Raw genomic sequence first — 13,774 nt, forward strand, 5'->3', positions numbered from 1 at the left:
AAAACAAGGTTGAAAAACTCTGAGATGCTACATATGTTCTCATGAAGTCTTTTATGGCTGAAAAGTGTTCTCCTTGGCTGCCCTGGGAGCCAAACTAAACCACCATGTACAAGTGGTTTCTAAGGAGACTACATGCTGAGTTCCAAGCTTTGAACCCACAAGTGGATCTTTGAAGTGGAGTCATTTGTAAGGGAAGGATTACTTGTAAAAATGCAGCTCTTTCTGTCATGTGGAAAGCTTCAAGTACAAACATTCACGGAGAACTTTACTTAATGCACTGGGGACCCAGTTAAGAATAAGCTTCAGGTCTTAGAGCTATATGGTCAGCACTGTGATGGAACTACTTGCCAGGAGATTTGGGCTTAGTGTTTTCCTTTCCTCTGCCCATGTTTGCGAGGCAAAGAGCTTTTCCCAAATCTGGTAAGGGAGTTAAGCTATAGTTGGCTCATTCAACATGTTGAGCATCCATGAAACACGAAACACTGGTAGGGTCTAGAGAGATTGGGCAGTCCAATATGATAGCCATTAGCCATGTGTGGCTACTTAAATTGAGATTAATTAAAATTGGCCAGGTATGGTGACTCACACCTATAATCCTAACACTTTGGGAGGTCAAGGTGGGAGGATCACTTGAGCTCAGGAGTTCAAGACCAGCTTGGGCAACATAGTGAGACCTCATCTCTAAAACTAAAAGAAAAATAAATTGAGATTAATTAAAATGAAATAAAATGAAAAGTCAGTCACACTAGCCACTTTCCAAGTGCTTGCTAGCCACGTGTTACTTTGTGGCTACTGCAGGGGACAGCACAAAAATAGAACATTTCTATCAGGAAGCTCTACTGGACAGTGCTGGTCTAGAATTTTGCAGCACATAGATACAGCCAATATGGAACAGTGGTTAGGAATATGGCCTTTGAGGTCAAACGTAGATTGGGATCCCAGCAATACCACTCACCTCGCCAGCTTTATGATCATATGGTACTTAGCCTTTCTGAGCTACAGTTTTGTCCTCTGTAAAACAGGGGTAATAATGCCAGCCTCTTTGGGTTATAATGAGAATTAAAGATGATGCATTAACATGAAGTCATTGCTCAATATGATGTCTATTGTGATCATTATCGTTATTTGTATTATAATGATCATTCTCATCATTATTGACATTACTGGCAGGTGGGGTGTTTATAACCATCCACACAGACATTTTATGGTCATTAAGTTCTGTAATGTTCCTATTTATAGAGGTTTTCAAAGATTCGGCTGTTTGCCTGTATTTCTTCTCTCCCTTTACCGTGGTCACCACCCATATCCCCAACAACACAATAAATCATCTAAGAGCCTGGATTTGGGGGGCCAGCTCTGCCCCCATCAGTGATGACTAGAGAGGTAGAGGGGTAACTATACAGTGTAGAGAAGTATAATTGTTGATTTGAGTACATTTCCGATATATCTAGGAAAATGATAGGATGGAGGCAGATTAGAGGAATGGGAAACAAAGGCCCTTGCTGAAAGTTATTACAAGATAGTTGCTGTGCTCCAGGACAGAGGGGAAATTGGATGACTACTTGGGGATGTATTATTTAAGGTATTTCCACCAGGGATCTCATTATTATCACCTTTTATTGCCAGCTGAGTCCTGGAATACAAGCAGAGGCACCAGCCCACGGCCAAATCATTAAGAAAAATTAAGACATATTAACATATGCTAGAAACAATTACCCATATAGATTTAATTTGTTTCACTGCTGGAAGAAAATCCTGAGAGGGCACCAAACACATAGCCAAGAACAGTTCTGTACCCACTCTGTGACTCTCACTTGACCGCACTTTAGGGGCTGGAATCTGCTTAAATTGGGCATCTACCAAAGAAAGACGTTATATCCAGAAATAGATCCCATGTTAGGGTTACAGGTAGTTATGTGAGTTACTTGGAGTCTGTTAAGGTGGTGACTTAACCTATGATTATTGTTAGAAATAATTATTATAGTTATCAAAATAATGTACTGAACTCTAAAATGAAATAGGCATATATTTTAAATTATATAATATACTTAGCAAGCTTACATATTTGCATAATGATTTGCTCTTTCTTTAAGAGACCTAAACTAAATATGAGATAGTGAATTTGTTTCTGAATTTTGGCCTTCAATCCCTCTTGACTTTTTTGTTGTTGCTGTTGTTCGTTGCCTGATTGTTATCTTTCATCGTCTTACTGTGAGGAAAAGAAAGTTTCTTCAGCACAGCCAACTGCATTTTTCTCAAAATGAATAGAATCCATCAAGGTTATTCTAGAATGTGACTATTGCAGTATGCCCATTATATGGCAATTGCACAATTTTTTCCCAGAAGTTGGCAAATGGCCCCTTAACAACATCCTGGGGTAGCTGCCAGAGTACCGTCTCTCAAAATATTAACTTCCAAAGGAGCAATCAACACACCAGGGAAATGGTGTGTTTAGAGTGAGAAATGACTTGTTCTGTCATCATAATGATGATCACTTCCTTGCAGATTTTTTTCCTGTACGTCAAATATGTTTGATTATATATGAGAAGCATAATCCCTAGTCACTTAAAAAAAATGGATATGCCTTTTATAGTGTGGGAAATGAATAAAAAAGCTACCTGTGCACGCTGATAGGCATACAGGTTTACTACCTTTCCCTTGGGGTTACCTTCTGACAACCTCTTCCTTTTTCCTGCTACCCTGTACTTTTAGTCTTTGAAAATGGTTATGGGACAACTTATGTGTGTTGAAGATGCAAAAATAATTTTCTGTGATGATCCTTTGACTCGAAATATGACCGTCATTTTGGAAATCAGGCTGGGTAGTGTCTGAAATCCAATGACAGCTTGCTGAAAAATGATTCAGTTGCTTCTCAACTTGGCCCATTTCCCATGTCCAAGTCCAGTTGAAAACAATGGCATTTGACTCCATTTATATGAGCATCTGTGATAGACAGCAAGGGTTTCTGGCAAGGAGGGATGCCTGCCTTCCACCTCAAATCCAGTTGTCCTTGACATTCCAGACAGCTCTTTCAAATGTGGGCAATACTTAGTCACCTTATTGGTAGCCAAGGACCATTTGAAGCAAGATCTAACAATATGATTGTAAGTCTCTGACATTACCTGTGCTCTGGGAAATTATTTATTTATATCCTTCCTCTTTCAAATGGAAATTTTAAGATGTCTCACAATAAAAGCTACACATAATAAGGTTTTTCACGTAGAAGCAATTTGAAAATCATGAAAAGAGGAAGGAAACACGCTAGCTATAATGCATAATGACATTACTGTGAATTTGGCCCCGGGATCATTTAAAGATCCAGCAGTAAGTGTATCATTAAATACATTCTGGTACAGCCACATGACAGATTATTGAGCAAGGGTGAGTTTGTAACAATGAGGGAAAATGCTTACAACTACAATATTAAGAAGAGAGGGGGTTAAAAACTATAAAATTCTCTCCGTTATTTACAAAAAATTGAGAAAAATATTAGAAGAAAATTCACCAGAATATTAACTTGGTTGTTGAAATGATGTGTTTTTTATTTTCATCTTTACCTTTTCTCCTATTTTCAGATAGTTGTAATGAATATATATTACTTTTACAATCGTATATAAACATTATTTTTTCAGTTGCATCTGAGCTTCCTGATAGAAAAGACAGAAAGGAAAACTATTATGAGTTACATGATTCTCATTAAGTGTTTAAAAAAAAAAAAAAAAAAAAAACTCTCTCAAGCTGGGCATGATGGCTTACACCTGTAATCTCAGCAATTTGGGAGGCTGAGGTGGCAGATCACCTGAAGTCAGCAGTTCAAGACAAGCCTGGCCCACATGGTGAAACCTCATCTCTACAAAAAATATAAAAATTAGCCAGGTGTGGTGGCGCGCACCTGTAATCCCAGCTACTCAGGAAGCTGAGGCAGGAGAATTGCTTGAACCTGGGAGGCAGAGGTTGCAGTAAGCCGAGATCATGTCACTGCATTCCAGCCTGGGCAACAGAGTAAGACTCTGTCTCAAAACGACAACAACAACAACAGACTGTCTCAGTTCTTCAAGATAAACTTTTCCTCGGTAACTGAATTCCAAAAGAGGGTTACCATAAGGGATCTGAATGACATAATACAAATCTTAGTAAGGTTCTTAGTGCAAATGCAGAAGGGGGTCTCCTTATGACTATTTCCTGACCAACTCTAGGAAGATCTGAAGGCAGGGCTCTCCTGTAGGCTAAGGCTGTGGGAAGCTGCCTGCAGAGGGACTTGCACCTCACTGGGCTTTCCTCTCTTAACTCTGTGTTTGGAACTTTCAAGTGTTGCCTTTGCCCATTGCATGTTGTTGCCCATTGTCTGGTAGCTGCAGAGAATATCCCTCAGCTCTTTATTTCACACCCTGAGGATTAAATCGCCAGTCCTGAAAACCAGTCTTTTAAAATTAAAGTGATTTCATTTCTGTCTCCCCCTTCAGGTGTTGCTGCACTGGATTCCAATGTATCTGGAAAAATTGGTCTACGTGCTGTTGTGTATTATTTCTGTACCACTGTCATTGCTGTAGTTCTAGGTAAAATTTGTTTCTGAATCCTTATTACTGTAATAATGGTGATTTTTTTTTTTCGTTCAAAAAGTAGTTGGCAGCCATATGCGGTGGCTCAGACCTGTAATCCCAGCACTCTAGGAGGCTGAGGTGGGCAGAGGATCCCTTGAGGTCAGGGGTTTGAGACTAGCCTTGCCAACATGGTGAAAAGCTGTCTCTACTAAAAATACAAAAATATTAGCTGGGCATGGTAGCATGTGCCTCTAGTCCCAGCTACTTGAGAGTCTGAGGCAGGAGAATCGCTTGAACCTGGGAGGCAGAGGTTGCAGCGAGCTGAGATCACACCACTGCACTCTAGCCTGGGTGACAGAGCGAGACTCCCTCTTGAAAAAAAAAAAAAAAAGTAGTTATGGCTGGACACAGTGGCTCATGCCTATAATCTCAGCACTTTGGGAGGCTGAGGCAGGCAGATCCCCAAGTTCAAGACCAGCCTGGGCAACATAGCAAGACCCCCAAATCTCTTTATAATTTAGAAAAATATATTTTTTAAAAAGCAGTTGGGCTTTTTCTAACACACAATTTTTTAAAATCAGAAAGTAGTATTGTCAAAGTACCATGAAGCTTTTTCCTTTGAAGTCTGTCTGCATGGTACCTTTCATGTGATGAATGTAATGCTGGCTGTATTTGAGCCATGGTGCTACTTATTAAAGTTTCAAGTGAAAAACAGAAAGAGGGTAACAGGTCTATGCCTTGTCAGGATCACTAGGTAGAAGGAAAGGAAGCCATGTAGTTCTTTTTTTTTTTTTTTTTTTTTGAGATGGAGTCTCACTCTTATCACCCAGGCTGTAGTGCAATGGCACGATCTCAGCTCACTGCAACCTCTGCCTCCTGGGTGCAGACGATTCTCCTGCCTCAGCCGCCCGAGTAGCTGGGATTATAGGTGCACACCACCATGCCCAGCTAATTTTTGGGTTTTTTTAGTAGAGATGAGGTTTTGCCATGTTGGCCAGGCTGTTCTCGAATCCCTGACCTCAGGTGATCCTCCCGCCTTGGCCTCCCAAAGTACTGGGATTACAGGTGTGAGTCACTGCACCTGGCCATTTATATAATTCTTAAAGTGGATAATTACTCTCTAATAGTGGAGTTGAGTATACTTATAAAATATTTCCAGAAATATAGCATTTTAGTGCATTTCACACAGTAACAAGAGCTAACAGCTAATAGAGCCTTGCTAAGGATAAACCCCAGGAACAAAATTCTAATAAGGGAGCAGCTTTTCTTATACCTTTAGCATGGTGTCTTGAAAAATGCTTAGTCTTTGTAACCCTGTGTGACATTTTAAGAAGAATGCCCGGAATGGGAAGACAGAAAGAGCATGTACTCAGATGTGGCAGCAGCTCGGCCCTTGTAGCTCTGCTTTAATGAGCTGATAAGAAGGGGTGGGATGTGGTGAGGCTTCAGTGGTATTAGGCTAAGGGACCCACGGGGGCCTGAACTCTGCCATAAAACAAAATCACATCTCATGAGTTTGCTGAGGAAGACAGACACAGAGAAAATGTAGCAGTAAGAAGCAATATACTGCTCTCTTATTAGCTGGAGGTGTACATCCCTTCTAGAACCTTGAGAGAGGAGAATAGTGGGCCATGTCCACTCATGGTCCCTTACTGCCCTGTGACTCCTCCCACTAGCAAAATGGACCCATTCAGCATCCCAGAGCCCTATACCCCTTGGATTAGCATTGCCTCCTCTTGAGGGAGGAGCAATAAAGAACATGAGGTCCTTTTTCTTCTTCACTTCCCTGCTGTCAAACACCCTCCAATGCTTTGGTCTCTTTTCCTCCCACCTTGGCTTGGACACTCAAGTGACAGGAACCCATTACTTCCCACGGCCACAATGGTGCTGTCAGATGCTCTGTCATGTAGACAGTTCTTCCTTACAGTGAGATGAACCTTCTCTCCCTATAACTTCCATCTATTTGTCCTCATTCCACCCCTGGAACAACATTTTCCCACATGGCTCCTTTCTAGATACTTGAAGACCTATGGTATGGAAGGAAGGCAAGGTTTGTTTTGTAGCATCTGTGGATAAAAGTTGCAGAAAGACATCGATGCATTCTCTGGGCTGGAAAATGGATCATCCCTACCCTAACACCTTCCGAGACTGATCTCATAAGTTCAAGAAAAAGAATATTCTCATCAGCAGGTGTTTCCAGAAGCGCGTGCGCGCACACACACACACACACACACACACACACACACACATATGGAGTTCCTTCTGTTTACTCATTTAAATGGAAGAGTAATTAAGGTAGCTGCTGAAGTTCCAGAGGAGGCTCAGCATTTTCAGCATTTTGGCTGGACCTCAGGGTCCTCCCCATCACAGTATTGTCTGGTACAACCATGCCCACTGTTCTAAAGGTGCTAGGTGTGCCAGGTGCACTGGAAGGTTCCTAATGCTCTGTGGACACTGTCCTTGGCCACAGGTATTGTGCTGGTGGTAAGCATCAAGCCTGGTGTCACCCAGAAGGTGACTGAAATCGAGAGGACAGGCAGCACCCCTGAAGTCAGTACAGTAGATGCCATGTTAGACCTCATCAGGTAAGTGTCTTGCCACAGATGGCTTCAAGGGCCTGCGACCCTATAGTAGCACAAGGCCTTGTGCGTGGTTTAATGTTCTGCTGTTCCTGTATTGAAATTTTTAATAATTTTTAAATTATTTTGTACTTTCATTTTGTCCAGGAACTCACAAATTACATAGCCAATACTGCTTGCCAAGTTTTGGTTCCAAGAGGGAAGGACAGAAACAGGCTTCTATGTCAGGATTTAGAATGAAGAGAGATGCAGATGCATGTTGCAGAGAGATGCTGGGATGGATTGGTAGTCAGTTCTGGAGCACCCTTAGAAAAATACATTTTTAAATTGTACAGGAGAAACCTTCTTATCTAAAGCTACCAGAGCTGTAAATAGGTCAGTCAATAAAAAAATACCAGTTAAAGCAGACATTCATAAAAAATGATATAAGATACATGTTACATATTTTGTTTTCACTTAAAACTTAATGAATATATTCACCAATTTTTTGACATAAGACCAAGGTCTTTTCTTCAAGTTTGTCACCTCATGGTAATTTCATACCGTTTCTATTGCATATACAGCCCTTATAAATGCATCATCTGCAATTTATAAAAGTTTGTATAGAAGAGAGCACCAAAATATTTAGACATTGCAAAGAAAGCTGAGTGTAAATCTTTCCAGTTTTTCTTTTTATTTCTATAATCTCCCCATAACTAATCTAACCATAAACATATTAGTCATTGGCTTTTATTGAGTTTCCAGGCATGCAACTTAGTTTTAGAAACCATACCTTCCTTTTTATGTTCATATTTTATTGGTTGATATAATATGTAATTCAGTAATTATGATGATATTTGCAACTGGTATAAAGAATTTGGGAACAAATACAATGAACTCTTGGTAAGTGTATTAGTCTGTTTTCACACTGCTATAAAGAACTAGCTGGGACTTGGTAATTTATATAGAAAAGAGGTTTAATTGACTTACAGTTCCACACGACTGGGGAGGCCCCAAGAAACTTACAATCATGGCAGAAGGCAAAGGGGAAGCAAGGCACATCTTACGTGGCTGCAGGAGAGAGAGTGAGGCGAAGGAACAAGTACCACTCACTTTCAAACAACCAGATCTCGTGAGAACTCAATCATGATCACGAGAATAGCATTGGAGAAACTGCCCTCCACGATCCAATCACCTCCCATGAGGCCCCTCCCCTGGCATGTGGGGATTACAGTTTGACCTGAGATGTGGGTGGGGACACAGAGCCAAATCATATCAGTAAGTACACATCCTCATTGATGAAAACAGAAATGTTCAGAATATTAAAGAACAAATAGTCTCTTAACTGTGAGTATCCATTTCACCAAGCAGAGCAAGCATGTCAGTTACTCAGTGAATCAGTTAAGTGATGGTTGATTGGGAGAGCTTTCTATACAACCTCCTCAATGGTTGATTAGAAGGGCTTTCTATACTTGGGTGAAGCACAGCAGGAAAAAAGAAATCTTAAAACAAGGAAGTATTAGGAAAAGGAGAGGCCAGAAGAGAAACCAGAGTGTTAATTTTATATTATACTCATTTCCACCAATATATTAGGTATGACAAAACAATACTGTTTGCCCTACATAATACTGCCTTTCATGTCTCCAACAGGAATATGTTCCCTGAGAATCTTGTCCAGGCCTGTTTTCAGCAGGTAATGTTAATTACTTGTGCCCTTAAGTTGCTACCCTCTTCCAGTTATTAATTAAGAGATTTTTTTTTCTGCTTCCCGTTATTAATTAAGAGATTTTTTTCCAAGAAATGGAATAAGCCTGATGAAAATGGCAGCAGGAAGTACATCTGTGACTGGCAGAGTTTAAGGTGATGTCTCTGTTTTGTGTCCAGCCTTGCTGGCTCACAGTAAGGTGCATGTCACAATTTACTCTGCTTCCTTTTCCTTTATGCTTTTTCCCCCAAAAAGGCTCAAATGGTATAAGTCAGAAATCTGTCAAATAATGAGTATTTTTAAATGTGGCCTCCAGTACCTACTTTTAGAGAACCGTGATATATTTGTACGGAAATTTAAACTGTCTGAAGAAAAAAGGTAGCTCTCTATCTCCTCTTTCCTTTTCCTCTGGTGTCAGAACCCAGGATCTAACCTTCACGGTGTGGTCCACGTCTGGGTTCACTCTTCTCCTTAATCATTGTGTCCCACACAGGCATAGAAGCTTACACCTGTCATCCCAGCACTTTTGGAGGTCAAGGTGGGCAGATCTCTTGAGCTCAGGAGTTCCAGACCAGCCTGGGCAAATGGCAAGACCATGTCTCTAAAAAATAATAATAAAATAAAAAATCATTTCATCCCCATTGCTGAAGCTCTACAGAGCAGTAACAAAGCCATGATTTTTTTTTCTCTAGGAAAACTGAACAATCTCTTCACTCAATTTACTTCAAGCCTTTCCCTCCTATTTATCTATGTGCTTTAAGACAGCTGAGTCCATCACAAAGTGCTGTATTCACTTACATAAATTACATGAACAGAGACTTCTGTATATACCAAGAAAAATGGCAATTCTGTTGCTCCCTGCCGGCCTCCACAAGGAACAGAACCTCCTCTATTGCAGGGGGCTTGCAAATCAGTCACAGTGGTTGTTTGTAAGGTTCTCGGTGTTGGCAGAGCCTTGTGGGGGGACATTTATCCCTGGTGTAATAATATACTCACTCTTTCTTAAACTCCCATGGGGAAGCTCCACAGAACCAAACAGGGCTGAAAGAAGAGAATTCAACAGAAGTCTCACTCGCTGAATAGCCCTAGGGGGACTGTGGATTTTGGAACCACCATTAAACCTTTCTTGACGCTTATCAAAGTTGTAGTGATGTTATCAAAGTGATGAAGTGTTTTTGCTCACATTTAAAATAATTTATTAATTTAAAATAAATATTAAATAATTTATGAATTAATAAAAACAAAAATGATTGACAGGAATCCTTACAGAGTCTGTCTCTGACAGCACCTGCAGATCTAGCTGGTACTCTCTTTTGTATTATTGCTCCATCAACTTGTCACTTATTGTGAAAGTGAAGGTACATTTTGACATAATTGAATGAGATTGTGTGAGTCAGGGGTTTAAATGTCTCAGTCCTGCTTTTAGTTCCAAAATGTGCTGGGAGGTATCATTGACAACTGGAGCCAATAGAGGCATGGGAGGTAGATCTCTTCAGTGGCTCATGTTTGGCCAAAATAACACGTTCCTGTGCTTTGGCCTCAAAAGCTTAAAAGAATTCTTTTTTTGTTTGCTTGTCCTTGATTTTCTCCAACATGCAGTACAAAACTAAGCGTGAAGAAGTGAAGCCTCCCAGCGACCCAGAGACGAACATGACAGAACAGTCCTTCACAGCCGTCATGACAACTGCTATTTCCAAGGTACCATTCTTGTTTCCTGTTGCTCTTCCCCAGGAGGCAGGCACTGAGTCATAACTGAGCAGGAAATATAGTCAATCCGCGTCATTCATAACATCTGCATTTGTGATTTCACCTACTTGCTAAAATTTTTTTCTGATCCCAAAACCCATCCTTACAGGGCTTTCAGTAATCTGCAGGCACACAAAGAGCGGCAAAATATTTGAGTCACCCGACAGGCACATTCCCAGCTGAGGTTGAATGAGGCTGGGCTCTGCCTTCTTGCTTTGGTTCTCATACTGGAAACAGTGTCCATTCTGCAGTGTGTTCATGTCACATTTTTTGCATTTTTGTGATTTTTTTTCTTGCTGATTTCTCTGTTTAAAATGGACCAGGGCTCAGTTCAGTGACTCATGCCTATAATCCCAGCATGTTGGGATGCCAAGGCAGGAGGATTGCTTGAGCCTGGGAGTTCCAGACCAGTCTGGGCAACATAATGATGCTTCACTTCTACAAAAATAGAAAAATAGGCAGGTGTGATGATGCACACCTATAGTCCCAGCTACTTGGGAGGCTGAAGTGGGAGGATCACTTGTGCCAGGGAAGTCAAGTGAGCCATGATTAATGACTGCACTCCAGCCTGGGTGGCAGAGTGAGACTCTGTGTCAAAAAAAAGAATAAAATGAACCAGATGGACCAGGCTGGGCATGGCGTCTCACAGCTGTGATTCCAGCACTTTGGGAGGACAAGGCAGGTGGATCATTTGAGGCCAGGAATTTGAGACCAGCCTGGGAAATATAGTGAGATCCTATCTCTACAAAACATTTTAATATTAGCCAGGTGTGGTGGCGCATGCCTGTAGTCCCAGATACTTGGGAGGCTGAGACAGAAGGATCATTTGAGCTGTGACTGCACCCCTGCACTCTGGCCTGGGTGACAGAGCAAGACTCTTGTCTCAAAAACAAGAAGGACCAAATCATCATGTTGAAGTGCTCTCCAATGTTGCTAAGCACAAGGAGACTGTGATGTGCCTTAGGGAGAAAATTTGTGCTTTAGACGAGCTTCATTCAGACATGAATTATAGCCTGTTGGCTCTGAGGTCAATATTAATAAGTCAACAATCTATATGAAGCAAGTTGTCACATACAACGTTATATATTGACTGCTGAAAAGGATATGTCCAAGGTTTCCAGAAAGTTAACCCTGCATTTCCCTCAGGTGCAACAGTTCAGTATTTGCTAATTCAGTGTTCATGGGGACTTTATAGAACATAACTACCTGGAATAGAGAGAATCAACCATAAAGAGCGAAAAAATGAGCCCTGTTTCTTCTACCTCTTTGTGTCTGCTTACAGTAGAGCTGGGCATCTCTAGGAACTGCTGTAGATTTGCCAGGTATATTAGCATGCAATGAGGGTCCACAATTCCTAGTCCGACTCTCTCTGCCCAAATATGATTTGGAGTTTAGAGTTTCTCAGACTTTAGAAAGGCCATCTGGTGTATGTATTGCATATGATGCAACCTTTGCAAGTAGGATGGGCAACAACATGCCAGAATCAAGCACATCAATGTTTTTGTAATAAACTCATAAATATTCTCCCAGGGAGAGAAATGGACCCTTAGTAGCCAGGAGCCTCATGTCAGTTCAGGATAGGTTTTGCTACCAAAAGAGTTTAGTATAAACTTATCAATAAAATCGATGTGCTTTGAGAGCTTTTCCAATTTCAGAATTGGAGATCAGACCGTCTGGGCATGCAGTGGTACCTTTGCAGGCTTATAATAAACTTCTCCTGAATGTTCTCTCAACTTCACACAGAAAGGAACGATTTAAGGAGAAAAGGAATATTCATTAGACTTAAGAATTCAAACTCAGGCCGGGCGTGGTGGCTCACACCTATAATCCCCGCACTTTGGGAGGCCGAGGCGGGTGGATCACGACGTCAAGAGATAGAGGCCATCCTGGTCAACATGGTGAAACCCCATCTCTAAAAATACAAAAATTAGCTGGGCATGGTGGTGCGTGCCTGTAGTCCTAGCTACTTGGGAGGCTGAGGCAGAAGAATTGCTTGAACCCAGGAGGCGGAGGCTGCGGTGAGCCAAGATCTCGCCATTGCACTCCAGCCTGGGTAACAAAAGCAAAACTCCATCTCAAAAAAAAAAAAATCAAATTCAATAAACCACGGTTGGCTCCCTGCTTCCTACTGCAGAAATCCCTAACTCCTCTGGCTGGGTTCAGAGCCCCTGCATGACCTGGCTTCTCTCTAGTTTTCAGGACTTACTTCTAGTGGGCACCTCTCTTCTTTCCAGATCCACTGCCTCCATCACTCCTTATTCCTGCCTTTTGATGTTGTTCCACAAATACTTTCTGAGTACCCTCCATACCTGCTAGGCACTGGGATTATAACGGTGAAAAGACAGATGTCAGGCCTCTGTCCTCACGCAAAGAATGATGAGTATTATAATCAGGAAGAATGGGATGTTTGGGGGGCATTCAGCAAGGGGTATTAAATTAATCTGGGGACCATGATGAATTAGCACTAATTATATTCAAGCAGGGTGCAGAGGCCCAATGCATGATGATTTTTGCCTTTGCTTGCCATTTTTCTGAAATATGCTTTTTCTCCTGGCTGCCGACTCCTCAGCCCTAGCTTTCCCTAATCTTGAAACCCTCATTCATGTCCCACTCTCCATTTGATGCTTATATCTCATAGTTTGGCTGCATAATTAATTACATATCATCCTGCTATGATTGGCTCATGCTTCTCACAGTCTTGTTTCTCCAGCTGAATCCTAAGACCTTATGCTGTAGCCAGTGCACTAATGCTCTAGCTTTTCCCTAAATATATGTTTGATCATAAGTAAGAAATGACTGGTAGCCCAGTGGCTCCTCAACATAATTTTATTTTATTTTTGAAATGGAGTATCACTCTATCACGCAGGCTGAAGTGAAGTGGTATAGTCTTGGCTCACTGCAGTCTCTACCTTCTGGGTTCAAGCAATTCTCCTGCCTCAGCCTCCCAAGCAGCTGGGATTACAGGCACCTGCCACCATTCCTGGCTAATTTTTGTATTTTTAGTAGAGACCGGGTTTCACCATGCTGGCCAGGCTGGTCTCAAACTCCTAACCTCAGGTGATCCACCTGCCTTAGCTTTCCAAACTGCTGGGATTATAGGCATGAGCCACTGTGCCTGGCTAACATAATTCTTTATAAACCTAGTTGGCACCACTCAACTGTCTCTCTGTAAATCTCAGGCTTTTACCCAGGATAAAGTGAAGAAATTAAGCCAGGCATGGTGG

At 41.5% G+C, this 13,774-nt stretch overlaps 1 protein-coding gene across 1 annotated transcript in view; it reads left to right on the top strand.

Moving 5' to 3' along the window:
• Window positions 1–13,774, top strand: part of SLC1A1 (solute carrier family 1 member 1) — an 86,211-nt gene that overhangs the window by 58,735 nt on the left and 13,702 nt on the right. Inside the window, exons 3-6 of the mRNA XM_017496974.2 lie at window positions 4,464–4,556; window positions 7,012–7,126; window positions 8,750–8,792; window positions 10,404–10,502. Of these exons, the coding sequence (XP_017352463.1) occupies window positions 4,464–4,556; window positions 7,012–7,126; window positions 8,750–8,792; window positions 10,404–10,502 (350 nt within the window). The remainder of the gene's footprint in view (window positions 1–4,463; window positions 4,557–7,011; window positions 7,127–8,749; window positions 8,793–10,403; window positions 10,503–13,774) is intronic.

Source organism: Cebus imitator, unplaced genomic scaffold, assembly GCF_001604975.1.
Source record: "Cebus imitator isolate Cc_AM_T3 unplaced genomic scaffold, Cebus_imitator-1.0 Scaffold227, whole genome shotgun sequence".
In the NCBI taxonomy this organism is placed as follows: domain Eukaryota; kingdom Metazoa; phylum Chordata; class Mammalia; order Primates; family Cebidae; genus Cebus; species Cebus imitator.